Source organism: Pimephales promelas, chromosome 17 (genome assembly GCF_988280905.1).
Source record: "Pimephales promelas chromosome 17, fPimPro1.hap1.1, whole genome shotgun sequence".
In the NCBI taxonomy this organism is placed as follows: domain Eukaryota; kingdom Metazoa; phylum Chordata; class Actinopteri; order Cypriniformes; family Leuciscidae; genus Pimephales; species Pimephales promelas.
The window spans coordinates 7,526,214-7,548,718 of NC_142785.1; the positions used below are offsets into that span (position 1 = coordinate 7,526,214).

Genomic DNA, 22,505 nt, shown 5'->3' on the forward strand with positions numbered 1-22,505 from the left:
TTTATTCTGCCGGAGTCTCTTCATACTATTTATATATTCCGATTCAAACGTACTCTGAATGACATTCAATATGGCGCGTCTCTTCACTCTCTCAGTACCGACTGCCTGCCATAGGTATCAAGTTACGCCCTCATCGAAAGGCAGGGCGGGGATATGCAGCTCATTTGCATTTAAGGTGGAATACCCCCTGAAACAGCTCATTTTTAAGCAGGCCCCAAAATGACATTTTCAAATGGTTATAATAAATTAACTGTGGGGTATTTTGAGCTGAAACTTCACAAATACATTCTGGGGACACCTGAGACCAATATTACATCTTGTAAAAAGGGGCATAATAGGTGCCCTTTAAATCAAGTATGTTACTTTCTTTGCACAGTTGCATTGTTGGGTGCATATCTTTAGAGATCCACTAAATTATGCCATTTATCGATGTTCCCAGTATTGTAGAAACATATCAGTAAAAAATAATGGTCGAATCAATTACCTATCTCTAATAAATTAACACTGCAAACAAAACTGAGAAAATTCATTCTTTAAAACGAATTGGAATTTCATGGAGCATTAAGCTGGGGCAAGAAGACCTGCAAAAGCACTACAAATGTGAGTGAGCTCTGAGCTGTATTATGGAAGACTTAAAGGGTTAGTTCACCCAAAAATGAAAATTATGTCATTAATGACTCTCGCTTATGTCTTTACAATCCTGTAAGACCTCCGTTCAACTTCGGAACACAGTTTTAGATATTTTAGATTTAGTCCGAGAGTTTTCGGTCCCTCCACTGAAAATGTCTACGGTATACTGTCCTTGTCCAGAAAAGTAAGAAAAACATCATAAAAGTAGTCCATGTGACATCAGTGGGTTAGTGAAAATGTTTTGAAGCATTGAAAATACATTTTGGTCCAAAAATAACAACTACGACTTTATTGTGTGATTGAGCAGCCAATTGACCCAGCGCTAGTGTGTGACTGTGTGTCCATACCTTAGACATAGGCTACTGCCAGTCTCTGTTCAGGATCGATTGGTTCACGAATCACGGCTCCAGAATCGCTAGCAAAACATCAAACTGTCCCACTGACATTCTGAAGTAAATTTTGAATATTCCGGGATACATTTGCAACTCCTTGATAAGGAGGTGGAACTCCTTCCTCTCAGTGCAATTTCAGGATTGGATGGACCCAATATTTTCTCTTTCTTTCTGTTCAATAAGAGAGAGGGCAACAAAATCATCCTCACTGCTTGATGAATCCATTTTGTATTTCTGTGCGTTTTTTTCCGCAAAGGTTTAAAAAAATACGCATCGGACTCAGTGTGCAAGGTTTCTGTGCGTGACGAATTTTTAGGAAACACGAAAAAACGTATACGAAAATTTCGGACTCAGTGTGCAATGGCCTTAAATCTAAAATATCTTAAACTGTGTTTAACACACACTTCAGATGCTCATTGTTCGCCATGATGGTTTTGAATGGCTTGAACTATGATTGGAATCGCTTAAAGGAAAATACAGTTTAGTGCAACATGTGCAGCGCAAGTCTGTCATATAGTCTTGAGACATGGGGTTTGAAGGTGAGACTTTTGTTTTGTGATCAAAATATAAAAAATGAAATAAAAATTTGGATTTGGATTTATCGGCCACTATATTGGTTATCGCCTTTCAACTAAAGAGTTAGCGGTTATCGGTATTGCTCAAATTTTCATATCGGTGCATCACTAATATTGTTGGACCAATACAGTTCATTGTAATATTAATACTTTTTCAGTAAAAAATCCAGTTAACTTTTGTCAAATAAATAATTTAAGTATTTGAGTTGACATTTGATTTCCATTGACCGAGTCCTAAAGCAAAACCAGTGGAGAACCACTGCTCAAAGTCAGTGTTGTGTGCTTGTCATGTGATATTTACTGGGATATGTCAAACAACGCAAGCAGATGAGAACAATCGTGTTGTTGTCCATTCGCCTTTATCTCAGAACAGAGCAAGATCTGATTTTAAGCATTTCATGCCTCAGAGAGCAGCCTTTAAGACGCGTCTGTTTGCTATTGAAATCTCCTTTATCTTTAAATAGTGCTTGAGCAATGATGCATTCAGTGGAGCTCACCTCCCCTACATTGAGTTCTTGTATCTTTTCTTTATTAAACCATGTGGAGCCCAACAGTGGAAGTTCTTAAAAACTATCACTCCCTCTGATCTGTCCACCCACTAATCCACTCACGCACCCATTCATCACAGAGTTTCATTAATTCTGCTAAATAGCATAAGTACTAGCCTAAGCAGAACCCACATAAGAATTCCAGACCAAATTACCTGCTTTTGAGACCAATCAAGCAGCTTTTATTCTATCAAATAATCATAGGGAATTTCCTAACAATCTTGCCAGTTTTCTATTTCAGGAGCTCAGTTCCTCTGCCAAAAACACAAGCTATAAATGACTAACTGAATGAGTAATTTAATGCTGCTCCACACCTGCATAGTTTACTTTGTTCTTTAGATCATAAATGTAGATGAATATTAAAAAATGAACTATATGACAACATTCGCTTTCATTGGAAGGAAAAGAGCAGCAAGGACATTCTGCTAAACATCTAAATGTTGTGCTCCAGGGAAGAAATAAAAATATACAGGTTTGAAAGATCAAAGATGACAGAGTTTTCAATTATTTCTCAGCTTATTTGATTAAGAGAGTTAAAGCTGATTAGACTGTACAGTAATATAGGAAGATCTGAGTGTGTGGCATATTTGAACATGTGGGCATGAATCAAAACGAATGAAACTTGTCCTACAAAACCACAAGTGTTTCAAGAACACGTACTTGCCTGACTTGTCAAAGAAGGCATGGAAAGCACATAGACAAATCAGTTCATGAAAACAATATTTACAAAATGCATTTATAAACAAAGGCATAGATGAGTAAAGACGTTGACTTTGATTACATTAGCAATGTGCTAGCTGGCAAACATCTGAGATCGTGTCCTCAAAGAAGGTCAAGCAAGTCCTGGGTTTCAAACTATCAGTGAAAGAGGAGAATGCAAGAGAAAAGATGATCTCAAAAGCAAGATGGGGGTGAAGTGTTTAGCGTGTGGCTGGAAAAGAAATAAATGTGTCTTTGTTGGTCTGAGCTAATTATAGCAGGAACAGCCTGGGCTCAGACCTCCTCTCTCTAATAACATTTATCAGCATCTTGTCACCAAAGACCCATTGTTCTCATCTCTCCTTAAATACTCCCCAAGAACAAACCAAGAACATCCTCTGGGACACATGTGCCTCCTATTTGGCTTCCATAAAGGATTAGTTCACTTTTGAAAAAACTTTTGCTGATAATTTACTCACCCCTATGTCATCCAAGATGTCCATGTCTTTCTTTCCCAACACAGTCTCATGAAGATGCGTATCTATACCACGAGTGTCATTTCTCGTGACATTTATACGCCAAAAATGTTTTTTTTTCCGTGTATATGGTACGCACTAAAAAAACCCTGGGTTAGGTTTAGGGGGGAGGGGGGTGGGGAGTTCGTGCGTATTATACGCAAAAAAGTGCGTATCATATGTACGCGAAAATCGCGTGCCATATACACGCAAAAACTGTTTTTGGCGTATAAATGCCACGAGAAATGACATTCGTGCCATAGATACGAACTTTCATGAGATCGGGCTGCTTTCATTCCTCAGTCGAAAAGAAATTAAGGTTTTTGATGAAAACATTCCAGGGTTTTTCTCCATATAATGGACTTCAATGGGAACCAGACAGTCCAAGGTCTAAAAGACGCAGAGATGCAGATGCAGCTTCAAATGTCTTTAAACGACACCAGACGATGAATAAGGGTCTTATCATGCAAAACGATCGGTTATTTCAAAACTTATTCCAAAAACGTAACTTTTCTAGGGACAAATGTTAGCCTTGCTCTATTCTGTGAGGCGCGTTTGTAACGTCACGTAATACGTAATTACGTTCAAAAGGTCACGGGCGACGTAGCCGGATGTACAGAGTCAGTGTTTACAAGTTGAACGCATAGGTTGAACGTGCAAACTAACTCAAACGCCGTTTACAAAAAAAGTAATTAAAGGGTTAGTTCACCCAAAAATGAAAATTAAGTCATTAATTACTCACCCCCATGCTGTACCAACCCCGTAAGACCTTCGTTCGTCTTCGGAACACAAATAAAGATATTTTTCATTAAATTTGAGAGCTGTATAACTACCACATTGGCTCCTAAGGGACTGCCTCTTGACGGCCCAAAAAGTCAATGAAGAAAATGATTAAATATCCCAAGTGACTACCGTGGCTCAACTATATGTTTATCAAGCGACGCGAATACTTTTTGTGCGAAAAAACAAACAAACATAACGAGTTTATTCGACTATTTCTTTTCTTCCTTGTAGGCCAGAACGAGACTTCCTTATAGATTTCCACGACGCATGCGCGAGATTTGCGATCTGAAGTAGTGTAAGCTGGTGTAAGCAGATAGCAAATCTCGCGCATGCGCCGTGGAAATCTAAGGAAGTCTCGTTCTGGCCTACAAGGAAGAAAAGAAATAGTCGAATAAACTCGTTATTTTTGTTTGTTTTTTCGCACAAAAAGTATTCGCGTCGCTTGATAAACATATAGTTGAGCCACGGTAGTCACTTGGGATATTTAAACATTTTCTTCATTGACTTTCTGGGCCGTCAAGAGGCAGTCCCTTAGGAGCCAATGTAGTAGTTATACAGCTCTCAAATTTAATCAAAAATATCTTCATTTGTGTTCCGAAGACGAACGAAGGTCTTACGGGGTTGGTACAGCATGGGGGTGAGTAATTAATTACTTAATTTTCATTTTTGGGTGAACTAACCCTTTAAAAGGTAAAACAACGATGTCGGACGATTTTGATTCTGTACTTCCGGCTACGTCGCCCGTGACCTTTTGAACGTAATTACCAACATGACATCATGACTTTTGCGTAAACATATACGCCACTTTCGAGTCAGGTGGCGTGTTATCTCTAAGCATTTTGAGCTATCCGCGTGTCTCCGCGTGTATGCGTATATGTCTACGCCATTAACGTCCACGTCATTCCGTGTGTCTGTACACGCAGTCAAATCTCCAGTCATAAATGCCATTAACCCCAGTGACGGTTAGGTTTAGGGACGGGGTTGAGGTAAGTCATATATTTATATAACGTTAATTTATACAACGGCGTTCATGAACACGCTGAAAGGCGATTATGCGTCTTGATAGCACGCCAAAAAAGGAAAATACGAATTGGCGTGTCATACACACGCTACTTCATGAGATCAGTCTGTAATTACGTATTACGTAACGTTACAAACGCGCCTCACAGAATAGAGCAAGGCTAGCATTTGTCCTTAGAAAAGTTCCATTTTTGGAATAAGTTTTGAAATAACCGATCGTTTCGCATGATAAGACCCTTATTCATCGTCTGGTGTCGTTTAAAGACATTTGAAGCTGCATCTGAAACTGTTATTAACTGTCTTTTGGACCTTGGACTGTCTGGTTCCCATTGAAGTCTATTACATGGAGAAAAATCCTGGAATGTTTTCATCAAAAACTTTAATTTCTTTTCGACTGAGGAAAGAAAGACACGGACATCTTGGATGACATGGGGGTGAGTAAATTATCAGCAAAAGTTTTTTCAAAAGTGAACTAATCCTTTAAATCTGAAAATTGTATCGAAGAATACAGAAAACAACATTGACATTTTACATTCGTCTATATAAAATATAAAATTAAAGAATATTGATCAACTCTTCGATTTCATATGCACACACGGAAGCGCTTCTCATATTTAAGTTTGTCAATGCTAAAGCGTGTCTTTATGAATACAGGATGTCTGCAGTCTGAACACCAGCTTCATGGCCAATAAAGGCACTCAGCTGGCAGGACATACGGTCGACCAACACATTAGAAATGATTCAGTCACCAAGGCTCACATCCTGTATACATTACATATTTAACTGGTGGTGCTATGAAAAACCATCGAGGAAACAGAGAGGATCTCAATGATAGTAATGAGACCACTAAGACATTAAATACTAATCTGCCAGAGAAAGCATAAGCAGTGTCTGTGAAACAGATAGTTAAGGCGCATGCAGATGCTGCTCTGAATCTGACAATGACACCAAAGATTTACTTGCTGCCATTTATAGATCCGGAAAATTACAGGGAGGCAACTATTATTTGTGCTGAGGGGTTGTCAAATCCGTAAAAAAAACAACCTCCCTCCCTTTGTAACCTACATTTCAAATAGGATGTGATCCGTCCATTGTGGATCACTACGCAGACGACTATAAATCCATTCTCAATAGCTCTGATCCCAGCATATTATCACACGATTATAATAACAGACATATCCAAATAGAATTGAGCAGATGAGCTAAAAAAGTACCACACAATGGTGTCCGTCAGAAGATTTAATAACAGAGCATAGACAACTATATAGCACAGGAAATATTCCCATCAGACAATCAGAAGCTGCTGAGATTATAGATGTTCACACAACTATAATATTTAACCATGGGTGAATTAGTCATTTCATTAACATGTTCCTATTACTGCATCACTTACTTCATGGGCTTGAAGAGTGCCTGGCCATAGTTCTGGAATGTCATGATGAGCTTCAGCTGCGTGCCTCCAGATTTCATTGCTACAGAGAGAACAAGAGTGGCGCTAAACACTCGTCTCAGGAAAACAACTTGAGCTTTCTTAAATGAACCATTTAAGATAAGACTCATTATGCAAGTGGCTATAATGTGAAAATTCAATAGTGAAAACTAGGGCTGGGTAATAAATATCGATTTCTCGATATTAACCGATTCTCATTTTTACGAACCGATATCGATTCTTAAATCTCAACAATCGATTAGTCATCCTGTTTCATTTGAATGAATGGAACATTGTATCGCGGCTGCGCGCATCCAAAAAATCGCAATAATCTTTGTCCTTTGTTACTATTGATATGAAACAAAGTCTCAATTTTCAAATTACGTCCATTTTCTTTAGAAATTCAAAAACATATATAGCGTTTTGGCACTGTGGCGTGAGATCGCTCTGGCGCAGCTCAAGAGAAGCAGCAGCGCTGATCTCTCTTCCGGCTTAATAATACCAGTTACAGCGCGAAATAAACATGAATGAGCGTCTGAAAGTGTGTTAAAAGATAGAGTACAACTTATCAAAATCCATATCATGTCACATTGATTCGCTCAATCAGCGTTTCAACCGTGGAAAGACGTCAGTTAAACAGCTTGTAATCAATGTCATGTATCGTCATATTTACCTCAGAAAACCCACATAAACTCGTTAGTCAGCTAGAAAAAAATAACTCCAGAGAGGAGCATTTTGCTAAATATATACACCATATTACATATGCATTATAATCTTAATGTTCTTCAATATTTAATGCATATTTGAAGAAATCTGGCAAGTTATTATGACAGCCACCATTTAAATGTTTATATTTAATATAATCTTCTTATTATAAAAATAAATAAGTGTAATTAAGTGTTTGTATAGCTACAAAACAGTTCAGTATTACCTTCATATTAGGCTAATGAAGTCTATAGGCTACAATAGACTCCCATAGTTTACAGCATTTAAGAGATTTGATTCCCTTGAGAAAAACGGCCATTTATTGTAACTGATATCCAAAATAATCGATATTGAATCGAATTGAAATCGAATCGAATTGCAAGCTTGTGAATCGAAATCGAATCGAATTGTGAAATTTGTCTCAATACCCAGCCCTAGTGAAAACTCTTTGTCCTGTAATCACAGATGGTTATAGCGTTGTTTTTGATTATACACGGTTGGAAAAAAAAAAAAAAAACGAAAGACAACAAGTGTATTTTGGCCATACACACTGTTCCTTTAAGGACGTTGATAAGACCTTTTTTAAAAGTTGTAATGAATTGTTGTAATGAATTTGCAGGCAATCACAAACAGATGAAGGAAAACAAGGGGACACCGCCTCAAGTCAGTTATTTTGCTGCTGTGCCCATACTAGATTTTTTTTAAAGATCACTATCACCAGAGATTAACATGCAACTTCCTTTAGATGTAAAATTAAATAAACACAGATCCCAACCAGGGGGTCTTTGTTCCTTAATAGATAATCCTAAAAAGGTTTCATTTGTGATAATGACCGGGTCACTGTGCATTCTGTAGCTTATTACACAGCTACTTAGCAAATAAGTAAATAAATGGACATGAAATATTGATTTGAGGAATTATTTTATCATCCGAGAAAAAAGAGAGAGCGGGTTGATAAGAGTGAAATTGGTTGCCAAGGACAGTGGTCAAATATGCAGTTAAGTGGTTATTATACAAAAATATTCTGACCACAGAATACAGCAATCTTCCAATCAGAATCAAGTATTCATGAGGGCCGTGAAATAATAGAAATTAACCTTGGGGCTTCACATAAATGCAGCCCATCAAGTACAAGTCCACTTGACCATATGAATGCTTGGCAGGAGATACTTTCCCACAGCACGGCGTTTGATTAAGTCTAAATTGCACGCTCTTCTCATTCATTTACCCTGCTGGAATCCACTACCAGTGAATCTCAGTCCAATTTTATTGATGCGTCCGCAGCCAGAGTGCAGGAAGAGTCTAGCCATTATCTTTGAGAAACTTTATTCAAAGTATCTATTTAAATCTGCAGCACTGGAACATGACGCTGCACTCAAATCACACATCACAACCACTGTAATCCTAAAATCACTTCCCCATTTACCATTTAACTCTAATGCTATTTAATTGTGTAATCTCAAATAGTGTCTTACCAACACTTGTGATCCTTTGCGACACCAGATCCTTCAGCATTGCATCAATGACTGGGTTGTGCCTGGAGTAAAGCTCATACCGGTTGATCCCAATGTGAAAGCGGAGCCAGTTCGGGTATGAGTCTGAGGACATCTCGCCGGTAGGAGCATAATCCCCATCTTTACCTTCCCCATTCCTACGGAAAGACAACATGTCCAAGATGCAATGAACAATGTGGCATATATCATAAGCCATTACAGAGATTAAATGAGGTTTGATTAAGTTCGGAAGGAGCACGTTCAGATAATTAGCACGGGTTGAGAGCACTCAATCAATGATAAGAGGTGTACTGTATATAGATCCAGCAGTCTCACCGAGTTTAGCAGCATCCCTCCACCACCCCTTCTAACCATTTACATACTGGGGAGTACTCTGGGTTTGGGCTGCATTAAACTTTACTCCCTTTAATTGTATGTAAGTGTGAACTCGTGAATCATAATATGTTGTTCTGAATGCCATGAGTTTATTGACATCCTCAAGATCAAATTCATACTTTCAATTCAATTCACATTTATTGAATGGGGCTTTTCACAATATCATTTCAAAGCAGCTTATCAGAGGTGAGGTGACTGTGTCATACAAAGATAATACATATCATCCAGTTAGCTATTATTATAATAATAGATAATATTATCACTACAATTATTGTTGTTGTTGTTATGAGTAAATCAATGTTTGGGAAACCAGAAAGAAAACCCCTGAGATTCTCAACCTACCACTCTGGGTTCTCTGCAGCTTTAGGGTCAAATCTTATATCAGTGTTGACATTGAATAAAGTGTCTTCATCCGTTAAAGTAGGCAATGGCCTGGTGTACAAAGGATGGTCAAATAGCGCAGAGAGCCTCGAACCCTTCACCACTGCGTTCTTCAGGGTAGAGTCGCGCGTCGCGTGCCTCTTCTCGTCACCTGTCAACTGCTCAAATCTCTTCAAAGCCTCGGGTCTCTCCCCACCGGTAATCTTTTCCAGCGAATGAGAGGACAGGTTTGAGTTCGGCTCGTTGCTGAAGTCTTGAAGTATTCTGAGAGTGTGTTTATTAGGCCAGCCGGACTCTGATCCCGGTTTGGCTCGATGCTTAGCCCAGTTCTGCGGCTCTTCGCTGGGTGTGTGCGAACACGAGCACGCGCTACTGCTCCGTCTCTCCAGCTTCGGTAACAAGTCTATCATAATGTGCATAGAGCAGGCTATAAGAAACACCATCAGAATCAAGACGCGGAATTTTCTAAAGAGGATCATCTTCAGGGTCTCTTGTTCGAGAAATGACTTGTTTGGAATGGCAGGGATAAAAGTGAGCGCCACTACATCGCCAACAGTACATAAAACACGGGCTCCCAATTTTGTGAGAAGAACACATGGAACGTTTTCGTTTTCATTTTCCAGTTTAAGGGCAGAAATTGGGTTTTATTTAGAAAAAGCGCTCATCCACATCCATGCGAAACAATAATCCAGTCATTTACGTGCGCTCGCGATTAAATTCCTCCCGTGCAGTCAGTTGACGAGACGCGAGAACAGTCTCGACACAATCGCTCATAGTCTATTTTAACATTTAATAGCTGTTATGCTGCACTTGTTTGCGAAATGTATTTAAGTCAAGCCTCATCAGATAAATTATCCACAAAAGTGCGTGTTCTCTATGCCGCGGTCCACTTACTGACGCTACATACAACGCACGAAATCTGTTTCACAGCTGCACAAGTTCATTCGCTTTTCTAATCCAGGCTGTTCAGTCGTTGAACGCGATGAACGCATGGCAGGTTTCGAAAAAGTCTGGCATCGCACCGAGCTCCTTCCGTCGATAAATGTGATATGTGGAGAAAGTTTCAACGTTTCATCCTGAACATCCAGCTGGTATGAAGGTGATGCCTGCCTGCCTGCCCGTTGACAGGCGCTTGAGGAAATACCTCTGTCGGAGTTCAGGGTGGGTGTGTTAAATATGATGCTGAAGCCCCTCGCACATAGAGGATTGGCTGAGCTTGAAAACAGAAGACAGACAGTCCAGGCTTGCTTCCTGTAGCGTCAAATTGTGCAAGAAGAGGGCGTCTGAACACACACTACTACCCATTTTTGTCTGAAATGACTTTTTAAGATGTATTTATCACGCATGCCCGGATGCCCCACTCTACCACCTATTTCCTTGGAAAATTTCTGGACTCTTTCTCCATCTGGTAGGAGTAGTTGACATGAGACTTACTGCAAATGAGGTAAAATAATATGATTAGAAGAAAGAACCGTCATTATGGGTTCAATTGTTTACTGTTAATCTTAACATATGATCCTCCTGTGAAACACAAAAATAGAGAAGGATGACTCATTTGTGAAGGGAATCATGAACTGGATCATCTGATTCATTAGCTCATAAATCAGATGTCACTTATGATCTCATGAACGTAACAAGCTAAAGAAGATGACTTCAAGATTTTTAGTAAATCACTCACAATGTGACTTTGTTTTCTTATCCAAATCAATTGCGTATAGCTTTAGAAGATGTGGAATATCACGAATTGTGGAATAATAAAGTATTGTGATTATGGTTTCTACATTATAGGGTGAGTAAATTATGTAAATTATGAAATTATGAGGGTAAACCCTCTATCCTTTTAAAGGGTTATTCACTCAAAAATGAATATTATCCCATAATTTACTCACCCCTCAAGCCATATGACTTTCTTCTTTCAGCCGGAGTTATTAAAAAATATCTTGGCTCATCCAAGCTTTATGGGAGTGAATGTTACCTTATATTTTGAAGCCCAAAAAAGGTGCATCCATCCATCATTAAAGTGCTCCCCACACCTCCAGGGTGTTAATAAAGGCCTTTTGAAGCGAAGTGATGCGTTTTTGTAAGAACGCAAGTAGTTCCGGCGGAAGAGTGACCGCTGAACCGACGTATTGACAAAGAGAGAATAGAGCAAAATAAAACACCAGTCACGAATTAGAAGTCTAAAACAAGAATTTGTAAAGAGAATTGTCGGAGGAGCTTGAATTTGTTGCCCATTAGTACTATTTGTTTGACCCGCGAGAGGCGTACTCTCCTACATCCTACATCGTGTGTCGGGTCAGAAGTCACTTTTTCGCCAGAATATTTCAATATATAGGGCTGTCAAACGATTAATCGCGATTAATTGCATCCAAAATAAAAGTTTGTGTTTACATAATATATGTGGTGCACTGTGTATAATTATTTGAAATATATAAATACACACATATGCATGTATATATTTAAGAAATATTTTCATATATATAAATTTAAATATTTTATATATAAATAAAAAAAAATTCTCAAATATACATGCATGTGTGTGTATTTATATATATACAAAATAATTATACACAGTGCACCCACATATTTTATGTGAACACAAACTTTTATTTTGGATGCGATTAATCACGATTAATCGTTTGACAGCCCTAATATATTTATACAGTATATGTCTATATGTTTTTTCGTTGTTGTTGTTGTTTTCTCCATAGTTTAGAAATAATTTTACAGTAGGCCCCTTCAGAAGCGCTGTGGCCCCCTAGTCGCAACCCCCTGATTGAGAAGGACTGCTCTAAATACAATCTTCATTTCATCATTTCCACAATTCTATGCTATAAAGCTCCAAATAGGTATTTAATGTAGGCTATATATATGAAAATAATATATAGCTATATATAGAAAAAAATAAAAATATATATAATTGACACAAACCAGCAAATATAAGCAGAAAAAGTGAACAAGAACAATAAAGATAATGAAATAAAATATGTAATTAAAATTTACTTTGATCTGATCTTGAATCATGATCATGTGTCTCCCAATACAAAGTTTCAGTACAATACCAGAGCCATGTAGACAGCACTAATCACTTAATTATAATATTTGGTCAAATGTCACATTTCAGACAAGTGAACTGTCAGAGATGACAATGAATGGCTGATTGTCATGCAGAAGGAGTTTTTCTCAAATTCCCTGCTGAATTTTGTGACAATACCCCCAAAAGTGAGTGTTGTTTGGGTTCTTGCCTGAGGAAAGAGCTCATTAAGGATCGCTGATTTCAAACAAGGTTTGAAAAAGTTTCAGTTCCTTCATTGCATTTTCCTGTGATAAGATCATATTCATATGATAAGATAAGATTCTATGATACGAACCTGAGCTCGAACTTTTGTGGCACTAGAAATCACAACAGTTAGCCTCCTGTGGGGTCTAGCTTAACACATATAACTCCCTCATAACATTTACTCAGCCGTGCCCTTCGCCTACAGTATGTGTCGCATGAAAAGCATGGATGTCAAAAATGACTGAGACAACAGACAAGCCATTCAAACCAGAATGCGCAGCTTGTGTCAACACTCGGCCCACCTCCGTTGCATCTAGTGAGCAGAATGGCACTGGCTTGAGAGCTCCACAGATGGCAAAGGCAACACAGAGGATTTGTTCCTTTCAAAGCGCTGACTACAGCAGAGGCTGTAAATAAGGCTGAATAGATTTATGACCACTCCTGTATGTCTCTGCAAGGTATCAGGGTGGACCATTAGATACAGTTCTGTGGACAGAGATAGGGGATTATACTGAAGATAGAGATACAGATACAGATAGGGCGAGGGCATGAAAGCATTGCCTGACATGTCTATTCATTATTTAGTCAGAGATTTATGCTACAATTTGCTCGGATGGCGATAGAGAGTGGGGGCGTGGGTTTGATGGAAGTTGAAATTAATTTAAAGTATAGTCAATATGCTTCAACTTCAGTCAATGATCAGAATGGAACAGTGAGGAGGTGTAATGGGATTGATTTCGTTTTAAAATTAGCATTAAAGTAAGACATTTCAGTGGAAGGAAAATGCTAGTCCCCGAAAGCAGTTTCTACTGCATTCAGTTATTATTCATATTATGAGACATGCTGCTTCCAAAATGCACACTTAAATGTATAAAAACACAACTTGATAATGACTGATGAGGTGATCACTGTGCTTCAATTTAAGTGATGCTAGAATTATACTTTTTGTTGAAGAGACTGTTTAATTTACGGACATAATTTATGCACATTGCCACATTTTGTTTCTAGTGTGCTTCATCCATGATGCTGAGGTAGCAAGGACTGAACTGATGCAGAAAATGCATCAGATAAAAATACACTGAAAATCACAAAAGGAAAAAAGACACCAATTTTCTAGAAATAAATACATATTTTATAACAATTAATGCTATAAAAAATCATAAATTATTGGTTTTGAAGCACTAATAGAGGGAGAAACAAGCAGAGATGTTATCACCAACGTTGCGACAAAGGGTGTGAATTAAAACTTGTCTATGGATGTGTAAATTAAACACTTTGAAATTTAAGAATCAATCTGCACATTTGGATTGTGTAAATTACATTTAAATAAATTAAAACATCCAAAACGTGATAACTGAATTAGAACTATTTCTGTAAGATTTAATGTCCAAAGATAATGAAGGCAGGTTAAGAGTTTCAAAATAATAACAAGGTTTACTATTACAGTTTATTACTGACCATGAAAGGAAATGAGTAACTTAAATGTGCAGTGATAATGAACTTAATAATAATAGCTGTTATAATTAAGTGAATATCAATGGTAACATGAAAGGTGGGAAAACTAAAACAAAGGAAACAGACAAAAAACAATCTAAAAGTCGATGAAAGTGAAACTAACTGAACACAATCGTGACAATTTAAATTCAATTCAATTCAAATTTATTTGTATAGCGCTTTTCACATTAAATATTGTTTCATAGAAGCTTTACAGAAAGTGCATTTCAGAAATGTACATGGAAAAATACATTTAGTTAATCATGTAATAATTTAGGGCATGACATATCGCCGGCGTTGAGTCGTCTCTTTACAGGTGTTTAGTCGTCTCATCGCAGGTGTTTCGGCATCTGAAGTCTCCGTGAGAGACTGGATACAAACTGGAGCTGACGAACGCCATTGTACAGCAGAAAAGCAAATGGAAAATAATTAGCATAGCTGCTGTTCATTATATTAAATGCATTCGATCTGATTCAACAGAGGAATAAAAGGAAAGCATTATGTGAATGCTTGGCTAAAGAGATGCGAGTCAGAGTCAGAGCCTCAAACAATATCAGGAAGGCTTTTCCAGAGTTTAGGAGCTAAATACGAGAACGCCCTCCCTCCTTTAGTGGACTTAGATATCCTAGGAATGACCAGAAGCCTCGAATTTAGTAATTTTAAAGAACACGACGGATTGTAGGGTGACAGAAGGTCCATTAAATAGGAGCTAAACCATTTAGGGCTTTATAGTTCAATAGTAGTACTTTGCAATTGATACGGAACTTATAGAGAGGATAAAATTGGTGTTATATGATCATATTTTCTTAACCTAGTAAGAACTCTAGCAGCTGCATTTTGCACTAACTTGTTTATAGAGGATGCAGGACAACCAGCTAACAAAGCATTACAGTAATCTAGTCATGAATGCATGAACTAACGTTTCTGCATCAGAAACAGATTGCATGTTGTGTAGCTTAGCAATATTTATAAGGTAGAAAAATCTGTTCTTGTAACATGAAATATGATGTTCGAAAGACAAGTTGCCGTCTAGTATAACACCCAGGTATTTTACTGTAGTGGATAAAGTAACAGGGCATCCTTCTAAATTAAAGTTGTATTGCAAGAGGTTTTGTGGGTAGTTTTTTGGTCCAATAAGTAATACGCATCATCCAGCATTTTATATCTTTGAGACACTCTGTCAATTTAGATGAGTTAGTGTTTTCATCTGGCCGTGATGAAATATATAATTGAGTGTCGTCAGCATAACAGTGAAAATGAATTCCATGTTTTCTTATAATATTACCAAGTGGGTGTAACGGCACACAAAAATCACGGTTCGGTACGTACCTGTAACTCGGTTTTAAAGTCACAGTTCGGTACGTTTTCGATACAGCAAAAAGAAAGAAATGCCAGAGAAATTTCCTATTAGTTTAAAGAAAAAATATTTTTAAATAAGTGTGAGTTTTCCTAGATCTTGAAACTTTCATGGGGGTCATCTTTGAAGGACGAACAAATAATGTTTTGGTCATCACATTAAAAATAACTTTTAAATATATATTTATTTATATAATATTTGAATTTTGAAGTGCTGGAAAAAGATGTGTGAAGTACTTGAAAGCATTTCACCATTCCAGTCAAATTGGTTCCAGTTAGTGTTACTATATTAAATCCATGGTGAATGTTGCTGGTCTGTGGACGTAAAGTATTACTAGTTCATTAACGGCACAGTGTTTCTCCTGGTTTCCACGTCAGCGCTGTTTGATCTAATAGAGATCTACGGTTAATGTGAGAAATGTGAATGCATCTCAGCTCGCAGCGATGTTATTACCTCAGTGGCGAATTCAAATGTTTTCTTTACCGGATCTCTTAGCGCTGTGTAGTAACAGTGTTGCTTGATCGAGATCGGCTCGCGCTGCACAGATGTTGCTGGTCCGAACTGAAGCGCGCAACGAGTAGCGGTTTCATTCTGCTTTCATTACGCTTGCCATTTGATGTTGCGCAACGTGTTGGCCGCGTCAGCGCGAATTTTGCCGGCAGGAAAAAATGGTCCAAGCAATCGTTCGGTTTGTATGCGTACCGAACCGGAAGCCTCGAACCTAAGCGTACGAATACATGTACCGTTACACCCCTAGGCAGCATATTGAGAATAAAAGAGGGCCAAACACCGATCCTTGTGGCACTCCACAGTCTACTGACGTTATCTTAGTTTTCCCCCCATTTAAAGACAAAATGATAACCGTCCGATAAGTACGATCTAATCCCTGTCCCTGAACACCAGTGTAGTTTTGTAATCGATCCAAGAGTATTTAATGATCTATGGTGTCGAACGCAGCTCTAAGATCGAGTCGTCAATATGCTTCAACTTTTCAATGATCAGAAGGGAACAGTGGAGCAGTGGAGTGCATAAAGTGCAGCAGTTGCACTTAAGACAGTCTTAGGTTTTATACTTGAACAGCCTTTTTAAAAAAAAAAAATGTTAGGACGACTTATAATCTTTTCTATAGAAAAGATACAAAAAATACACATTGAAAAGATTAAGTACACCATTTTAGATTTCAGATTGATGCTGATGGAACTCTTCGATTCTAAAGATGAAAAATCAATTTTGACATTTTCTAAAGTTATTTTTGTTTAACCTTCATATCCAGTCAGCTACAGTAAACAAACAGAGTCTTATGATAGCTAGATTTAGATGATTTTTATGATAGCAGAAGAGGTAAACAGTGTACTCATGAAGAGATTGTACTCTTGGGCCAGCAGATATGTGGTAACACGCAAGACTAAAATAAGCCAGAGCAATAACATTATGAAAGATCTGCCTGTCCCTGTACTCTTACGCTGCCCCCACTCTGTTTCCCTTCTGTCCTCACCTTTTTTATTTATAGCGACATTTTGCAACTACACCTCTTTCGTCTATATGTTTGTTTAAGCGAGCGTCGAGAAGTGAGAGGTCACATAACCGAAGCATGCAATGTTTATGTCTTGAGTGGATGAACCGGAGAAATAAGTTGCGCACTACAAGCCCCATATAAAACTATAATTAGCTCTGCGCGGATGGTTTTAATGAGTGTGAGGTTTGACAGTGAAGCTTTCTAGCTCAAATGATTTCGTTAGGCTTGTGTTTATTCCAGTGTGTGGGTTTTAATGTGCATCCCTAAGGATGGCTGGTCAGCGGTGATTATAGTAACAACCTCTTTGCCCTGTCCAAATAACAGTCCTCTGTGCCACACTGTTTGTTATTTTGCTCAAGTACTATATATATATATATATTTAACTGAAAATGACAGCCAAGTGTTCTTTGTTTGTTGTCATAGACTAGCATGGCTAAGCGAAGGAACTCAGCTGGATGATTTGAATAAATGTAGGACTTATTCACTCATGAATACGACTGTACAGTCGAAAATATTGCTATTGCATCTGATAGTTAATTTGCATATGTCATGGCAAAAGAGGGGTTGTTATTAGCACATGAACTCATCGAACCTTATACCTTTATATTAGCTAATCATTCTGTTGAAGATTAATATGTATTATTTGATGGGATCATTTGATGGGTGCTGAGGATTAGGGTGCTGAATGCTAACAGCATGGGCCACTCATCTTCTTATTCGTCAGCGTCTGCTATTTGAACCTTGTGAAACCTCCGTTGGGCCTTACCAGAATCTGGGCTTGGCCAATCTACCACAGCCTTAACCTTAACCCTAATCCCGAGAGATACATGCGAATTCCCTCAGACGACACAATGTATCCTAGAAATGGGGCAGACTGTGCATGAAAAGCACATTAGTTCAAACCTTGAGTCAGTGATGCTCACCATTGGTCGGAGGGTTGCTAAATGATAAATAGATCCATGAATAGGTTACAAAACAGGGCCTGAAACTATCAAAAAAATGAAGTAATTACAGTACTAAGGCTAAACATTTTGCTTGGTAACACTTTATTTTGATTGTCCCTTTTGAACATTCTGTCAGAGCCGGGCAGTAACGGAGTACATTTGCTTGAGTACAGTACTTAAGTACAATTTTGAGGGATCTGTACTTTACTCGAGTATCATTTAGAGAGAGGGAAATATTGTACTCTTTACTCCACCTCATTTCTATCCATAACTGTGAGTACCCGTTACTATTTCTAAAAAAAAGAAATGGAAAAAAGAAAAATCTCGGAAACCCTCAATTTGTTGTTTCCCTCTCAAACGTGATTGGATTGTGCAGGCGCCACTGATTGGGAAACCACGAAACCATGGATGAAACAATGGATGGAGACGCAGCCTGTCCATCCCGGGAATGTGCCAACCCGTGGCCCCACCTCGCCACACTATTTCAATTTTCTGAATGATCTGAAATTTTCTTACATTTTGAAATAAAGCGACATGGTAAAAAGATGAAAATCACTTGATTTTACTTTCAATTCCTTTTACATTCTCCAAGGTATTAACATTTTTACATATTAACATAGTCCATGTATGACATTTCTGTCCATAAATGTAAGCATTATGGCAGTAGTAATGCAATATTAAGAAAATGTACTCTTGATACTCAAGTACTTTTAAAAACAAGTACTTCAGTACTTTTACTTAAGTAGACATCTGACTACTTAAGTATATTTGCATGTGAATTTTGTAAATATTTTTTAATATTTACTTGTTTGATGACAAAAGGTATGATGCTGCTATTTTTTTGAAGGAATAAAAATGCATTTAAATAAAATGAAACATTAAATAATTTTTTCTACAATTCATATAAATCTCTCTCTCTCTCTCTCTCTCTCTCTCTCTCTCTCTCTCTCTCTCTCTCTCTCTATATATATATATATATATATATATATATTTTTTTTTTTCCACATTTTTACCTAGACTTGGGACCTCTGAAAACTTTTTTTGTTAATTAAAATAAAGCTAAGATAAAATCTAAATATCTAAATATTAGGTTAAAAAATGTAACTTAAAAAACTCATAATAAGAAATGTTGAAATAGTATTTTCTAGTTGTATATACATCTATGCAAAGATTTCTTACATTGTAATAAAATTACTGAACAATTAACAAATGAAAATAAAAATAATGTATATATATATATATATATATATATATATATATATGAAGAGTTCAGATGCAAAAGCCTCTAAGTGCCATTTGAAATTTTCTTCTAAAATGATCATTTTTATCAAGCTTGTATATTTAAGTTCAGTAATTTCACTTAAATGGCAATGAAGATTACCTATTAATTGTCATTTAAGTGAAATTACTGAACTTAAATATACAAGCTTGATAAAAATGGTCATTTTAGAAGAAAATTTCAAATGGCATTTAGAGGCTTTTGCATCTGAACTCTTCATATATATATATATATATATATATATATATATATATATATATATATATATATATATAAACAAATACTGTATAAACAATACTAAAATAACAGTCAAATAATCTGTGAGGTTTGTGCCTTGAATGCTCAAACGCATATATCTTTTCTACTGTCATTTCCTCACTCCTTGAAGTCAAAGCTAGGAAGAATTAAATTAAAATGTATAGTGTATAATATTATTCACAACACTTTCAAGCCCTTGATAAGCATGTCAGACTCGCCTTTTGGATGTTTTGGCAGGCTTTTAATGTACAGCCATTATAATTAACTTTATGAAGTTTTCCTCGAACTTTCGAAAAAGCAAACTTTTTCTCTGCTGTCTTGACTGTTTCCTTCTCTCTACAAACGTACCACTCACAGCTCCTGTATGGCAATTATATGAATGCTGACTCTGCAGGTTATCTTCTAGCAGCTTCTCGCAGTTATAAGTTAGTAGACACTTGGCTGTGGCAGGTAGCAGTGCTTGCTAAGACCTTTATTAGCAGGGCTGTCTCCCTGGAAAATGTCACCATGGTGTATTGTTATAGGAGGCTAGATACAAACACCTGCATAAACATGAGGTTACAGTGCATTGGCAGAGCTGTTCTGCTCGAGTTGGGCCGAGGGAGATGTCAGGTCATGGTGTCTTGACTCATAGTTCAGTTATTTAGTACGTCGAAGTACATCACCGCGTGGCAGACAAAGCAACAGAAAACCAGTGAAATACTCACGACCTCAGCGTGCAGCTGCCGTACAGTAAAACGCTGTGCTCGACAGATCTTGATTACCTTTTCCCTTGCTTTAGCATTATTCTTAACATATCTCACAGCACGTACTTCATCATTTCATAAAAAAATGCTGCTAAATGAGAACTGCGTATTTCTCTCTTTATATACACACAGTGAATCTGTTGTTAGCATTGTTTAAATGGGTGTGAAATGCCTTGCTTGAGAGACGTTCTGAGTCTAAACAGATCTTAATAGTCTCACTCTCACACATATTTAAGTGCTTTTGTGCGTTTGCCAATTACCAGATTAAAAATAGCCTCTTGTATAGAAGTCAGAAGACAAAATGCTAATTCTGGCAGTGTGAGGTCTTATATTAGGCTTGTGGGTTAGAAGTCTAACGCGGGTGATATATCTGTTATCTTACAAAGAGACAATGTGCATGAAGAACGAAGGGTCTAAAAATCAGAGCATGTTACATAAATGCATGCACTCTTAGAAAAAAAGGGTCCATAGGGGTTTGTTTATATGAAGCATGGGGTTCTTTACTCAACTCCAAACAACCTTTTATGCTAAACATGTTCTATAATGACAAGAACGAACCATTTTGGCACAAAGGTTCTTTATAGGCTATTATTCATTCATATATTGCATTATACTGCAACATTTTGTAGTTGTAATTAAATTGTTTATTAAACTGTTAACTTAATATCACATTTTAATCATGCTGATTTTTGGAGCAGAAGAAAACGGAAATGGCACTCTTCGTGTGATATTGATTAACTATATACAATGATATAAATATATATTTTCTAACCCCCATATCTTGAATTTTGTGATCATTCACATCATGCATTCATAAATACATTTTAGGGTATTGATGTTTGTCAATATATGAAATATTTAATCTGTAAAGGACAAAACAAATGATAATGAATTAACCCAAAAGGTTCCATATACATGACTTTTTCCTGGTTACAAAGAACCCTAAAGGTTTCTTATTATTGAACCCTTAAAAAGGGTTCTGTATAGCACCATTTTGGGGTTCCAAATATATAGCGCTGATAGAACCTTTTCTTCTAAGAGCACTGTTAGACCTTACCAGGTTTTTTTCAGTAAAATACTGGCAACACTGTTGCCAGTAATTTACTGTAAAAATGCACTAAAACTCAAGTTAACTAAAAAATACAACTTATTTTAAGTGCAGTGTTGCCAGTATTTTACTGTAAAAAACCTGGTAAGGTCTAACAGTGAGTGTGCTATATATAAGCAGATTCTGTGACTATTCGAGGAGAGAGCTAGATTTCATGAAGGTTGAGCTTTCCTCGAGTGTAAAGTAGACTGACCTGTCTAAGTGTGAGGGACTTTCCCTGAGGATAAACAGGAGCATTGCTAGTCTCTTACAGCACAAAAGCTTTATTGAAGAGTGATTGTTATTCTGTGTCCTCAAGTTGCCTTATCAAATGTCACGAGAAATCTAATGTCATGTTATGTCCTTTTCCTTTACTATGGAAGCTTGTTTCCACCATGGACTAAAAGTAGAAAAGGTAAGTGCGCCTCACAATGCTGACTTTTTTTTTCTTGCAGTTGCACTGTAAAAAATAAACCGTAAATTTTACGGTAAAAAAACGGCAGGTGTGGTTGCCAGAACTTTACCGTTAAAAATACGGTAGGAACGTTAATGGTTTACAGACTTAACTTAAAATTTACAGTAATAAACCATATTTTATTTTCTGATCAAATGTGGATTTACCAACTTATTGACGTATTGATATCTGTTTCAGACCAGTGTAATACACTGACAACCAACAATCATCACAGCAGTGATGAGAGTTCCATGAGCAATCACAGCTCATTACAAGTGAATACTTGTATAAAAGGAATACTTATTTAAAGAAGCTTTACAATGTCATTCACACAAACATTAAACACCATCATGGTAACACACATGAAATTTAAAAAATGCAATAAACATTAATTTAACAACATTAAATGTAACATAAAACCCTAATGTACATAACTGATTAGAAAAAAAAACAATAAAACTATGAGGAACCATAGTTATTTCAACAAAAATACATAAAATGTGAAGTGTCACACAGGGAATTGT

The 22,505-nt window shown here is 37.2% G+C and overlaps 1 protein-coding gene across 1 annotated transcript in view; it reads right to left on the reverse strand.

The window, feature by feature from the left end:
- The window catches only part of fam20cb (FAM20C golgi associated secretory pathway kinase b), a 61,419-nt gene extending 50,666 nt beyond the window's left edge, over positions 1-10,753 (reverse strand). The window contains exons 1-3 of the mRNA XM_039684412.2: positions 9,528-10,753; positions 8,772-8,947; positions 6,556-6,634 (exon numbers count right to left, since the gene is read on the reverse strand). Of these exons, the coding sequence (XP_039540346.2) occupies positions 6,556-6,634; positions 8,772-8,947; positions 9,528-10,045 (773 nt within the window). The 5' untranslated portion in view covers positions 10,046-10,753. The remainder of the gene's footprint in view (positions 1-6,555; positions 6,635-8,771; positions 8,948-9,527) is intronic.
- Positions 10,754-22,505: the final 11,752 nt, after the last annotated feature.